General features: G+C 39.0%; 1 protein-coding gene across 1 annotated transcript in view; it reads right to left on the bottom strand.

Annotated features, from left to right (window-relative positions):
- Positions 1 to 7,677: 7,677 nt before the first annotated feature.
- The window catches only part of LOC107660660 (semaphorin-5B-like), a 141,346-nt gene continuing 133,755 nt past the window's right edge, over positions 7,678 to 15,268 (bottom strand). The window contains exons 24-25 of the mRNA XM_016450047.1: positions 14,702 to 14,907; positions 7,678 to 9,876 (exon numbers count right to left, since the gene is read on the bottom strand). Coding sequence (XP_016305533.1) covers positions 9,709 to 9,876; positions 14,702 to 14,907 — 374 coding nt within the window. The 3' untranslated portion in view covers positions 7,678 to 9,708. The remainder of the gene's footprint in view (positions 9,877 to 14,701; positions 14,908 to 15,268) is intronic.

Raw genomic sequence — 15,268 nt, 5'->3', positions numbered from 1 at the left:
CCACACTTTGAGCAAATCAATAACAAAGTCCAACAAAACATAATGGAGCTTGATGATAATCAGGGAGCATGTTTGGATGTGGACTCTACTTGGCTGACTCTCATCAAGGTGAGCCACTTTCGTTCCAAGAACAGACAGAAGATGGAACGAGCAGATGGCATGTTTGGATTCAGTTGTGCGGCTCTAATGTGCAGTGACGTGGCTAAACCAAAGCAGCAAGTCTCGAGACTTCAAGCAATTAAGAGATCCAGGCAAGCGGAAACGCAGCGGTCAGGAAAGCGACGGACACTTTGATCAGGCACTCATCTCATTTTAATCCCACAACACCTCTGCTCCAACAGCCATGCTCTGCTAATGAAATAAGCTGGCTACAATGGCATAAACCAAACTAAATATGTATTGTTTTAAGACTGTCACACAGGGGTTGGGCAAAATAATGTGAACACCAATATTTTTTATTAAGGTATTTCACCACCATTTGGATTTAATACAGCTTCCTACCTTCTTAGAATAGATACATACAACTTGTGAAAAAGTCTCCAGTAAAATGTCATCTATCAGAACATCTGCCATTTGCTTCAGAGATGTTGGAGGAGGGTTTCTCACTCTTCTTTCCGAAACTGGCCACAGTGGTTTGATAATATCCCAGATAGCACACGGATGTCTGCCAGATGTCTGTTAAAGATCGCTTGATCTGGAAAGCATCTGCTGTGTACAAACATCTGACAGACATCTGTAAGATGTCAGTTTTACATACTTTCTAAATCTTAAAACATCTTAAAGACATCTAATAAACATCTATTTAACATCTGATATGAAAAGTCCTGTAGACGTATTGCAGAGAAGCAAACACTCTAAAACAGTGGTCTCAAACTCAATTCCTGGAGGGCCACAGCTCTGCAGAGTTTAGCTCCAACTTGCCTCAACACACCTGACTGGAAGTTTCTATGCCTAGTAAGAGCTTGATTAGCTGGTTCAGGTGTGTTTAATTAGGGTTGGAGCTAAACTGTGCAGAGCTGTAGCCCTCCAGGAATTGAGTTTGAGACCAATGCTCTAAAACAGGGCTGTCCAAACTCGGTCCTGGAGGGCCGGTGTCCTGCAGAGTTTAGCTCCAACCCTAATTAAACACACCTGAACCAGCTAATCAAGCTCTTACTAGGCATAGAAACTTCCAGTCAGGTGTGTTGAGGCAAGTTGGAGCTAAACTCTGCAGGACACCAGCCCTCCAGGACCGAGTTTGGACAGCCCTGCTCTAAAAAAGATGTCAAATAGATGTCTTTGCGATGTACGTGTGCTATCAGACATTCAAGTCAGATTTGTCTGGCCACGGCAGATGTTGAAGTTCATCTTGATGCTCCAACTCTCCAGGTTTTATGATCAACTCCATCTTTCTTGCATTTCTGTGATTAAAGTTTAAGCAATTGACCCTTTGCAGTTTGATTGATAGGTGATCTGACCAATCACAACGCCGAATCTGCCATTTTGTCTGACAAACCAGACAGAAGAATAGATTAACGTCGATGGACTTCAACTTGAAAAATGGTGTGTAGTGGTGGTGAAAAGTGGTGACATCTTTCCACGTTTGAAAGCAGATACCTTCTGATGTTCATTCATGTTTATTTTGTGGTCTTTCGAGGCGCTACAGTGATCTGTCACGACACGTTAAAGAACCACAAAACGGTATTTACTGTTTGAATTTCTTTCAAAATTACAAAATTTGAAATCTGAGACTGTTTCATACCAGAAGTAACCTGCTGTCTTGTCTGTTGGAGCGTTGTTAGTTTTCTCTTTGCTTCGTGATGTATATTTCACTGTGTGAGAACATGATGTGTGGTGTGAGAGCGGCAGGGGTTGTCGGACAAAGCAACAGTAACGAAGGGTGCGGGTCTTTCCATAGAAGAAACAGGGTCTTCATGGTGAATATTGAGGTTTACTGTCACTTTACTGCGGTTGTTCTGACCAAATCCTTCAGTGTTTGATGCTTCCTTTCAATCCCTTTCCGTTTTTTGACCACTATTCTTCAAAGTCTTGCCATGCTTTGTGTACACAGTCATAATCGTAAAGACTGTTGTTCTTATAACACCAAACAGTAGGGCCGTTAAGATTACAGACACTTTTGCTAAATGGGCTTCCATTATTTGTCTGACAAGTCACCCATTTCATAGACCACTTGTACTAAACATTTATGCTGCACTAAAATACAAACCAGCAAATATAGACAATGAAAAGATAAATGAAAGATAATCGCAGCAGTTTTTTTTCACTGTAGCCTACACCAATTATATTAGCCCCATGTTCGCATTATTTTGTTCAACCCCTGTATATGATGTTCCAGTTCAACTGGTAGCAGAAAGCAAAGAGGTTCAATTCCCATTAAGCACATGCTGATGAAATGTACAAACTAATCTTCTATGTCTGTATATGTAAAGGGTGACTAATGGACATCTGGATAATTGTTTTGTTCCCTCATAAACGTGAGAGAGCAGCTAGCAGAAAGGCGACTTGTGCTGTTAACATGGGCTCGATGGAGCCAGACAGGTCAGGAGTTATGACTTTGATCTGTTCAGTCATAAGAGTGCTGAATGAAAATGGCCGATGTCAGAGGCCAGTAGCTCCATTAACCTGTCCTTGCAGCATGTTGGGGCTGAATTGCATAGCGGTGCTGCCACAACAGCTGCTGCAGGTGCTCACCTGTCAGGTCGAAAGCACCTCTGAGCTGCTAATTAATAATTAATCATGTAGCTCATTATTCAAAATGACTTACTGTACATGAATCGCAAACCTGCAAGCTTTCAGTTACTAGACCAGATCACCACACTGCTATAACAGAAAGTGAGAAAGAATGGGAGGTTTTAGTGTCATGGATGTAATAGAGAAATTAAAAACGGTTTATTTTTTATTGTACATAATGTTCTATATTGTTACTTTAAATAACTGTTTAAATGACATGGTTAGAGATTTATGTGCAACCCCTTCAGACATGACTAAATTATAGCACAGCATCCTATAAGTGATGGCACATTTGTCTGAAGGTACTTGGACAAAGACATTGCTTCATTTAGTGAAGATACTTTAAAAAGTGACTGGCATTGTTATCTCTTTAAAACTTGTTCTTCTTTTCCCCTTTGTTTTAAAGTTTCTGAGTTGCTTGTTCTGAGTGTTCTGAGTCTTACAAAAGGTTCTGAGCAATTTCTGTTTCATGGGGCAAAAAGAAAAGCTTGCAGTATGTTTCCTGATGGAAAGCTGTAGCGCTATAAAAAATTCAGTTCCGTCACTTGTTCCTCTTTTGCACTGCAGTGTTAGTATGTGTAAAAATAACTTTCTCAAACAATATTATTAACAAAGGACTGAATTCAGTTTTGCTTTAAAATGACATTGTTAGACTTTTCTGTATAGAGATGTTAGAAGGAACTTTCTGTTGAAAACTTTTTTTTCTTGCAAAATTTGTGCCAGAGGTATATTCTAGTCAAGGAAAATGTAGTTTTCCTTTGTTTGGTTCGGCACGTTTTAGCTTTTATGAAATCAGGCAGTAGATTGAATAAAACGGTTAAGTTTTGTTAAATAAATGCCCCACTAACCTGAGGATGGTCAAATGAAGGATTTTTTTTTTTGTGGAAAACTCTGTCTGATTTTTGTTCTATTTATTTTCTCTGTGCAGAAAATATATTAGAAGCTCCATTTCGCTCCAAACCGTATTAGCTTAGTGAGGTAATTTAACATCATATGGCCTGCTCCTGCTTTCATTAATGTGAATACTCTTGAGGCAAAAGGACCCTTTATCCCAAAAAAAAAAAAAAAAAAGGTAAACACTGCTCGGTCATAAATGACTTTGAGAGCAGAAAGCTGTGAACACTGGATGTGATCCTTGTGTTTGACTTTGGAAGAGAGTTTAGCACATTTTCTTTGTTATGCATGACTCATCTTTGCTCACTATTTGGGGGGCCACTAGGTGCCGCTTTAGGAGTGGTAAAAATAGCGGTTTCCACAGTAACGCTGTACACAAAGCAGCACTGTGCTCACAAACGCTGCTTTATCAGGCATTACAGGCATGATGAAATAAAAATGAGACCAGTCGACCAATCACCACAGATTAGCGTCACGCAAAGGAGGGGCTTGGAAAAATTAATCATTGAGCGAATCGTTTGGGAGTCATTGAGTAAGGTAGACAATAAATGCATATTAAGACAATGAAAGTGTTTTTTGACCTTGCATGCATGTCAACCTGTTGTTGGGGACTACCAAAACCAAAATATAAACCTTTCATAACCCATAATAGGGGCACTTTAATTCACATTTTTTTATTTTGTTTAAATAAAATTTAAATTCATGTTTTTAAAATCAAATAAAGTAAAATCCTAAAATATGGCCCTACATTTTTTTTTAAGCAAAATAATTTTTCTTTTATTCTTTTGATATCAGTGTGAAATATGACAGGTTTTGTGAAATCATTCTAGTGTAGGTTCCTTGTGTACGGAAGAGATCCGATCAATAACATCTGGTTGCAGATGATATCAATCATTTCAAAGCATCTGTTATTTCACAGCGCAGAGCCACTCTTTTCCTCAGAGGCAATATTCTGTGCGTAAAGGAGCTGTTTATGGTTCTGAGACCCACTCAAACTGTCTGGTTTGTTCATCTTGTAAGCATGCAAACAGTCTCTCTCAGTCTCCCTGTGGAGCCCAAACACCAAAACAATTTCAGCTTTGTTCACAAACATCATGAAAGAATGGTGTTTATCTGAATTTCTGGATTAAGTAGCCTAATCTGATTATTGATTTCACTTGACTGATAAACTCAAACTTTTTCTAGTCCAATAAATATGAACATGAACATGGTAATTTTCTGTATAGATATTTGAAACGATTGTGAAAAGCACAATGCAAATAAATGTGAATTAAATTGAACTAACAATGAATTGTATTTTTACATTCATCAACTTTGACAGATATTAATACTGTAACAAATGTATTGTTCGTTGTTAATGTAAGTTAATGCATTAACTCTTATATAATATTTATATACAATTTGATATAACCATATTATATAGTTGTTTTAAACTATTAATATTTGTTAAATGTTCTTTTTTTTTTTAAAAAAGGAAATTATCACAGAGAATATCCAGTAGACCATCACAACAACTGTTTACTTAACATTTGACATTTACTTGTTTTAAAATGTTTGACTATTTTTTTTTTCTTCCCAGGTAACGTATGAAACAAACATGAATCCAAAGTTTACGTTTCCAAGACAATGACAATGGATTTTTAATTGCCTTTTTCGTCACCTTTCAGACTCCATATGAGACTAGGAGAAGATTACCCTTCATACCAGGTGTGTTAAGGAAGTTACATTCTAGTCCTGGTGAAGACACATTACTCTGCAGTCCCAGACTCTGTGCTGACAGCAGCACAAATTGATTCCACGAGGTTTGCAGAACCAGCCACAAAAGCATCTGTCTCCCTCCTTGCCACCGCTCTTCTCTGATGGGCCGCAGATTCGGCCCCTACCTTCAGCATACGGTGCTCTCCTGGCATAACGCCAGCTGGCCACTCAGGGGAGGACAGCGGTGGTCATCTGTCAGTGCCAGTCTGTCAGCAAATAGCGGGTGATGGATGGAGCCTTGTGCTCGTCAATAAAACCCACTTTGAAATGATTGCAGAGCTGTGCAGAGACCAGGCCCTCCCGCTGAAGCGCAGCGGGGTCTGGCCTTCACCCTCCGTCTCCAAGCGTTGCCTTGTTGGACTCAGAGGGGTAGATTGAGGTAAATTTGGCTTTTATGCTGAGGAATAGTAGGTTTATGTATTGTTTACGACGGGAAGATGACATCATTCATTCTGAGCTTGGAAAAACATCTCAGAACACACATAGTTCACCCAAAAATGAATGCTGTCATCATTTACTCACCCTAATGTCATTCCAAACACAAATGCAAAACTTTTTAATGGATAGTTCTTAGAAATGGACTTGAATTGGTCACTCGACCAAATGGGGACTGGAGCTTTCAAACTTCAAAAAGGATGCAAAAGCATCATAAAAATGGTTCATACTACTTCTGGAGCTGCATACTAGCTCTGTATTGACCAAAAGTCAGATCTTTTCAATAAATAGTTTGATCCAGTTCTCAAAACTTGAAAATGATTCATTCACAAACTGGACTGATCTGATTGCATTCAACTCAATGATTTTGACACAGTGGCGCTGGAGGTTAATATTTTCACTGAATTACAGTTTAAAGTGTATTCTTTCTTGCAGAAAGACTGGGAATATAGCACATGAGTTGAATGGACTACGTTTAAGACACTTTTCTTATGAATTTGTGCAATACTTGAAACTTGAAAGCTTGGGTTCCCATTCACTGTAACTGCATGGACAAGAGCAGCCTATAGTGTGATTAAAATACTTTTTGTGTTCCCGAGAAGAAAGTAAGTCAGACTGGTTTGAAACGACATGAGGGTGAATAGATAATGACAGAATTTCCGTTTTTGGGTGAACTATTCCTTTGACTGAATGGAGCAACAACAGCAAACTAGAATTATTGATCATCTGAACACCCATTTAAAAAAGAAAAAGTTCCTATTGACTCTCACTCTTTTAAAACTCTAGACTGTCTTTAACAATGAGAGAGACTTGCAGTGAATAAACTCCCCACGCTCACTGGGTAAATCTTGTATAGTGATGCCAACTTCAATATTTATGCCATCAGGTCTTGAGTGAAAAGGGCAAACAGTGTATCATGTCAAAGACTAACATCCATTTTTCTCTCTGAGGAGGGATTGTGTGACGGGAAAACGGTGTGTGTGTGTTGTCAGCATTTAGGTCCAATTTCCCTCAGCCTGCCAAACAAATCCCTCCACATACAAATGGGAGTGTATGATAGCCAACCTGACATTGGATTGAAAAACATGACAATTTGAAAACGCGTACCTTTCACTCTGCGAGAGACAGCGGGGTGACCTAGATTGATGTAGTGTGGGAGTAGTTGGGAAAGGACGAAACGGCTCAAGTTAGACCGGGTTGGCATCAAGGTTTATTATCTTTTACAATGTACAATATACAAAAATATAGAGTACCAAAAATTCACAGTGTCTAAAAGGCAGTGATTACAGTCTACATCGCATATCTAACCACCAGGTCAGTTGCATAGAAGGGCACCAAGCCTTGCAGGGATGGAGCGCCTCACTGCGTCGTCCGGCTTTATGCGTGTTCAATAGCAGAGATACTCCTTTCAAAACCCGACTTACACGGAGCAGCCGCACTTGACCAACATATATTATCTGGGCAGGCAAACGGGAGCAAATGTGGGGATTTTAGTTTGACCTTTAACTTTGAATATGAGCTTAGAGTTTTGCCTATTCTTGGATTTCCTTTCATGAGTCCAAAAGCCTTTGAAAAACATTTCAAATCTGGGATTTACTTCAGGTAAAATTGGAAATAATGTTTTCTGATTAAAAAAAAAAAGAAAGTAAAAATACAGAAAAAAAATTCAATTAAACTTTTCACGCAAAATATGCTGATAATATAATCTGCAATTTAAAAAGATATTAATACCATTTTCTGGACTTTAGATTTTTTTCAGTGAAAAGGGCTTTGTATGTGAGCATATCTTTAATATAATTTGCAATAAAAATGTAATTAATAAAAATTCAAAATAGGAACATTTTCAGTAATGCTCTCAGATTTTTGGACTCTTCGGTAGATTTGTTTGTTTTTTTCAATGAAAAGGCTCAGTATGCAAGCATCTTGAAGATAAAAAAAATCCCCATTAAATAATTTGAACAGGATCCAACAGCATCAAAACAATTAAAGACTGTATTTGAGTATGATATTGAAGCAACGTAATTCATGTTAATTTTGTGAACCTTGTCATGAATGGCAAAAATCAATTCATATGAATTATGAACAGATGAATAAAAGTACAAACACTCTAATAGTTTTGTAGGGACTCTAATTAATAATCGTTGAAGTTATCGATCAGGGTCGGTCCACAAGATGGTCTCTCTCTTGCAGTCAATCTCTGGACACTGACAGGCTCCATCCCCACACAATCCCTACGGTTGGTATATTTACACAGCTGCTGCACATATTATTTTACAACTATAAGGCGTTTAAAAAACAGTGTTAGCTTTACAATATACGTGTACATTATACTAACCTTTGCGTGGCATTACTTTTTTCCGCTGTGGGACATCACTTATTTACAACCCATGTACTCATGCTTAGCTGAAAGCATGGCTGGCTTAGCATTCATTAAACGAGCATGATAAAATAGTTTAGTTTAGTTTTCAATGCCCTTTAGAAACCAAGCAATACCATAAATACTATATCCCGACGAGAGTTGCCGTTCCTGAATCGCTTTTATCGATAACTGTTGAGTTGATTCTGGAATGTGGGCGTGATGCCGCTGGGAAGCATGTCAACACATGGGCAAAATAAAATCTGAGTTGAGCACATAGTGCTGCACAAAGATTCATTTTTTAGATATTGTTCGATGTGACAAAGACAGTGATCCATTGATCATTTCTGTGTTGTTGACTCTCTAGGCAATTTCATGAATATATGATGCTCATATAACGGTGTACACCTTCGTTCGTATCTCTGATGAATGTGATGGTGGTTAGGAATATACCATCTGGAAACAATAATAAAAAATAATATATGAAATGTTCAGTATAACTCCATCAATGTTTGAACTCATATCTTAAATAAACTCTATAGTCCATCTATCCTACAACTGCTGAATAATTCCCTCTTTAAAATAATCGTATAAAACAAGTGCCAAGCTATCAGTATTTCCTACATTTTTTTCATAATAAAATATAGTCCGTCTCAGTTTGAACCCAGTCATATTTAATATGACCACCGGGACTTACAGTAAGAGAGTAGAACATGTTTGCTTCAGATCTAAGCATATTCCATGTTGGTGCAATATTCCTCGATTCCCATGCATTCGCAAGAAGGAAAGGCGTTTCGACTTTTCAGGGAAATAATGACGCATTCTTCTGGCCTTTTAACGTGATAAAAAATCTATATTTCGGTTCTGATAAGAGTCCGTTCTGAATAGCATCCTATTTTAAGCTGTTCTTTTTTCTGCAGCTTGCTTCCGAACTCGTATCTGAAGAGTTCACCCAGGAGATGCATTGATCCTGCAACCCATCCTCTTTTGTCAGAGATTTGCCCGTCAAAGGTCGGAAGTCAGTGGGATGTCCTTACATTTGCATCCAAAGGTAACAATTCCGCCATTCTAACCAAACCTAATAATGTCACCATTGATTGCTCTCTTTTGTCTGGTGTCCGCCTATTCTTCTTCTGTAGTTTCAAAAAGAACTGCCACAGTGCGGCAGATTGCATTTCCTGTAATGGATATTGTTGGAGTGGTACGGAATGCCAGAACAATTTTGTCTTCCCACCTTGAGCTTCAGCAAAACCTCTTTCCAGTAACGGGAGTTCTGCAGCGATCAATCGAGACATCAGTTTATCAAAGTCAGTGTAGCTACACAATCTTTAAAAAGTGCTGTTTGAATCACTGGACTTTTCCCCCGTCGGACACCGTAAGGCGTGACTTAGGTGACACGGTCCTCGGGGGAGAGATCTTAGGGGAAAAATTGGCTGGAATGTTGGAATAAGCACCTCATCGGGTGCAGAGTGTGTGGGTGGTGGAAGTGGAGGCGTTTAGGAGATGGCGATAAAGCTACGGATGGGACACGTGTCTCAGCTGTGGTTATAGGTTCTGCAAGGAGACGGCGAGGAGTCTGGTCGGTAGTCATATTTGCCCAGAGCTGTAGGGTAGTATGTGGTGGTGTACACGTTCGTCTGCTGAAGCGGTGAAGGGAAGTAGTTGGTCCTCTCATCCGGCAGCAAATTGTTCTTATTCAGAGTCTGTGGAGAAAAACAAATAAAGGAGTGTTAGATGAGCTGAGAGGCAAACCACTATCCATCAGTCTGCAAACCTCTTGAGCAAACCTCTTGAGACCTTGAGAACTAAAAAGAACAGAATATGAGAATGCTGAAAGCACACGGCAAGATCTCACACCTTCAGGAAACACTTCAGCTTAACACATGTAAACGCTTATCCAGCTAGTTCCTTGAAGGTACAGGGTGTAATATCTGCACCACTAGCATATTTGAGCAGCTGTACACCACTAGCATGTTTGAGAAAATATTGGGTGTAATATCTGCACCACTAGCACATTTGAGCAAATATTGTCTCGACTCTTGACCAATGGCATGAGTTTGCAGATCGCAGAGTCTTATAATGAAGGAGAGACCAGAGCCACATCTAAGGACCAGAATATCATAGACCTTCGAATGGGGTCTTTTGACTTGAACAACATAGCGACTGCAAAACCACTCAGAATACTCTAGCAACATGCTTAAAACAACTGAAGAACGACCTAATGAGCTAAATGTGCTAAAAATCACTCAGAATACTGTAGAAACTACACAGCAACATGTTAAAACAACTTAAAACTCCCCAGCAACTGCATAGCAACATTTAAAAAAAAAACAACCAGAACACTTTAGCAACCACACAGCAAGATGCTAAAAATCATTGAATAACACACTAACCACATGCTGTAACTCTGTAAAAACCTCAATAGTGATGTTAAAACCACTTAGAACTTTCCAGCAACTGCAACGTGGTAAAAACCATACAAACCACCCAAGCATGGCAACATGCTAAAGAACACCATCAATGACAGCAACCACACTGCAACATTTTAAAAACCATTTAGAGCACCCTAGCCACCACATAGCAACATGCTAAAACCACTGAAGAACATCCTATCACTCAGAACACTCTAGAAACTGTATGGCAAAATGTTAAAACAACATACAACTCCTCAGCAACTGGCTAGCAACATGTAACAGCACACTCCACAGCAGTGTGTTAAAAACAACCCAGAACATACCAGCAGCTGCATAGCAATCACAAAGCAACATGCTAATTGCTAAATCCTAGCAACCTTACAATTATGTTTAAAAAAAACACTCAGAACGCTGCATAGCAACATGTAAAAAAAACATGGTTATTATTATTGTGGTTAAACCACAAATTAACCATGGCTTTGCTACACTAACCATAGTTTAACTATGGTACTTATAGTAAAACTGTGGTTAGTATGGAAGATGATTAGGGCCAAGCAATAATAAAAATAATAAAACCATCTTGTGATTTAAAGTCATTAAATTCTATGAAAAAACTTGTTAAATTACCAGAAAAAAGTTGTTAAATTTCGAGAAAAAGCTATTTAAATTTGTACAGATTCCAGAGGTGATTTAAACTAGTTTAAAGGCAGATGAAACAGCGCTGCCATTCTCAACAACGCTGACGCGGAAAACAGGAGAAACACTGTGCAACAACAATCCAGTTAGAATACTTTTCAATCCACAAATTAATATTTACAATGGATTTACTGTAGTAACACTAAACCTACGCAATTCATACATTATTATTAAACACGCGTTAGGCAATTGATTTCCTCTTTTCCAATGTGATATGTGATGAGAAAAGGAAGAAAAGTGAGTTCGGCAAAAGATGGTTTCGAACCCTCGTCGACCACATCATATGCTACAACCATGTGCATTATTGTCCAACCTTCGCCACTGCAGACACTGTTTGAAAACATCCAACGAGATGAAATGAACCTGACATGAGTGTATTTATATTCTCTGCATTTTAATTCGGCTTGTACTTGAAATTTAACACTTTTTTTCTCGAAACTGAACAAGTTTTTTCTCATAATTTAACAATTTTTTTCTTGAAATTTTATGACTTTTTTCTCGTAATTTAACGAGTTTATTCTCAACATTTTATTTTGACTTTTTTTCTCGAAATTTAATGACTTTAAACTTGTGATGGTTTTATTTTTTATTATTGCTTGGCCCTAATCCTCTTCTGTAAAGAGGAAAAAAAAAAGCCAAAAAAAAACAAAAACACAGGGTTACTACACTTTTACTATAATAAAACCATGGTCAATTTTCCTAATGGTCAGAAATACCACAGCAACCACAAAGCAACAAATACATTCTGATCACCCTAGCAACCTTATAGCAACACGTAAAAACACGCAGAACACCCTAGCAAAATGCTAACATTTTCTCAAAACACTGTAGAAATCGCATATCAACATGTTAAAACCACTTAGAACTCCACAGCAACCACACAGCGACATTTTAATCATCTTTCAGAGAACCCTAGCAACTGTACAGCAACCCTATCGCCACAATAGGATAAACTCGAGAAATCAGGTTATTTTTGCGATTCTGTTTGGTGGTACTAGTGAAGCAGAAATGACACACTGCACCTTTAAATATGTAAGGCACTTCTGAATGGAGTCCAAGTGGTGAACTCAGGGGTCATGGATGAAAGTAGCGTGTGTGTATGAAATGTAGAGCTCTCGAGAAATATCATTTGTCGAGCTCTAAAAAAGCTGCAGCTCAGTTACTGTGGGAGTGAAGCTATGAAACATACAAGATTGATTTGAGTGACTCACCGTAGCCGAGAACTGCTGTGCAACAATTATAGTTTTCAATACCTGGCAAACAATAGCTGTATAAAGAGGCTGAGATCTCCATTTTCAGTCTGAACAAGACAGATGAAATTACGTTTTTATCCAAGAGTCAATGAGTGACAAGCGAAGGGAATGTTTGCTGCTATTACGATACCAAATGACATCTTCCTGACTGTGGTATCTTTAGCAGGCTTTCGACAAACCCTTCCCTGTGCGAAATCGGAATATTCATCCTGATTTACGACGTGGCTCTCAACGGATGCTTATTCAAACACCCATCAATCAGAGAGCCTCCATGTCACACGGTTAATATCACACAGCCATCTGCGCACCGGCGTGCCCTGGGAATGCGTGGACAGAGGCCCGAGTGACTGCCTTTTGCAATGGCCGCTTCTTTCTCGATCCACTCGTATTGGCCAAGTCTCATAATGAGTTTCGAGTGAGTAGTGGTCATGCAGAAGATCGATGGAAAAAGTGGCAAAAGGCTCGCACAGGTGTCACAGCAAGGACACGAGGTGGAGGGAGAGCAAGCCGAGCCAAACTAATTGGATGAGCTCGACGATCAGTCACAACCAGCTGTGGGAGTCCACCAAGCGGCTGCTGCTTAAACAGCCTAATGAAGCCCATTAATAAAGACGGAGTGTGTGCCAGGAACCGCGTGCAGCCAGAAGAGGCGGCTAAACAAGCGGCCGTGGGGAGAGTGAAACCAGCAGTAATCTCCAAACTATCAGTTATCTAGTGATGCTCATTTCAGACAAAACAAACGAGCGTGCTCTACGATATAGAGTCGGTTACTTGGCTGCTCGCAACTTTTCCTGATAGCTCATCTGTGGGTAAAAATGTAAAAGTAAAATGTCATTTTCTGACGCTGAAATACATCTTAATATGCAGAGAGTATATAAAAGGCATTTGTGGTCGCATTCCCATGAAAACGGTAAACGCTGTGTCTCTGTGGTGCTATCGAAACATTGATCTGTTTGATCACATCTGTGAAAGAGATTTGAATATGGTAAAATGTGTAAAACGGATATGTTAAACACACTTTTATGCAGCTGAGAAGATTCTGAAAGTTGCCAAAATACATAAATACAAACAGGATCTGCAATCTGCCAAAGCCCACTGAGCTTTATGTGGAATTCTAAGGCCACAGATTCCAAGTCGGCATTCATTAGAAACTTATCTTCAGGCTCACACAAAATCTGAACAGATCTCTGCAGAATTACAATGACCGCTATTTCCAAGAGGTCTACAAATCCTTGCCTTTTGAGTGTTCATTAAAATATATTTCTAAATTTGATTATGCATTCAGTATCAATGAGAGTGCAGTATTATTGTAGCACATTTTAGCATGTTTTTTTCAGGATTCTTTGATGAATAAAAAGTTTGAGAACAGCATTTATTTGAAAAATAAAGCTTTTGTGACATTATAATGGCTGCAAAGTGCATTTGGGATACGCCAGGCCAATACTGACAAGAAATAGTCTTTATCCCTCCATCTTAACTTTAGCAACTACATTGCAAACTACTTTAATTCATTGTATATCTGAATTTTGCACTATGAAGTAGGGATGCACCGAAATGCTGAAAATTATCCGCTGAAAATTAAATTTTTTTTTTTTACAGCTGAAAATGTATGGCGTGCTGCACCACCCAGCAGTGTTAAGTGGTTTTGCAGGTTTAGTCACTGCGCGGTGTGACGCTCCACTCAATATTCTGTTCTATGAATGTGCGTTCCATTGAGTTGCTCAAGGCCCATGCAAACGATCCACAAAAAAGTGTGGTTATTTTATTGGCTTGTATTTTTTAAATTCAGTATCATTAAAATTATTAGTTAAGAGTTAAATTAAAATGTCTTACAAAATTATTTTATATTATTTAATAAAAATAATGAATAATTATTAAAAAGCATTTTCCGTTTCAGTTTTCGGTCAAGTGCATCCAGAAATTTCTGTTTCCATTTCAGCCCAGAATTTACATTTCTGTGCATCCCTAAATAAATGTGTGCATGATTTTAGAACTTCTATATGACTTTGCACCTCATCACAATTTCTGAAATGAAAACATCACCAACTAAACAAAACAAAAAATCCCACTCATTCAAGAGAGTCTTCTTCATGATCAACAACAACATGCTAAGCCCTTTTCACTGCATAAAAAGCATTATGAGAATGATTTTCTTCAACACTGACCTTAAACTCCATGGGTGTGTATTTCTCATTCTTTGGTGTGGTGTTGCCCTTGTAGTTGAGGTGGTTGGGAGTGGTGGGATGGATGACGGCAGACTCCTGCGAGGGCTTATGGAACCGCTGACAGTACACATACACCAGGAAGGACAGCAGACCGGCACCCAGGAAGCATGACACACCTGTAGCTATCAGGTGAAGCAGAGTGAACCCTGGGAAAACAAGAGAAGGCAATATTACCGTAACCATTTGTCTGCAAATAACTGTAATATGTTGGCATTTTCATCCAGACCTTTGACTAAATATGCTTTTTCAAATAATGAGACAATATAGTCATCCTTGTCAGTGGATTCGGAGCGATACGGCACCATTGCATCCCTCATCATTAACGCTACATGTCCGTAGCCATCAACCAGCGGTAGGCAGGTGCTTCAAAGCGTCTGGCTGAATGATGCAGTACCGAGGGACAGTGCTGTGATTAGCCGGTCGATGTGACGGACCGGGCATCCTGCTGGTCTGACCCGTAATGAGTGCGAAATGTGATTGAGGAGAGCGAACGCCATACCCCGCCAT

The sequence above is a fragment of the Sinocyclocheilus anshuiensis genome, unplaced genomic scaffold (genome assembly GCF_001515605.1).
Source record: "Sinocyclocheilus anshuiensis isolate Anshui unplaced genomic scaffold, SAMN03320099.WGS_v1.1 scaffold627, whole genome shotgun sequence".
Classification (NCBI taxonomy): domain Eukaryota; kingdom Metazoa; phylum Chordata; class Actinopteri; order Cypriniformes; family Cyprinidae; genus Sinocyclocheilus; species Sinocyclocheilus anshuiensis.
The sequence above is the reverse complement of the archived record's forward strand: the minus strand, read 5'-3'. Positions and strand labels throughout refer to the sequence as shown.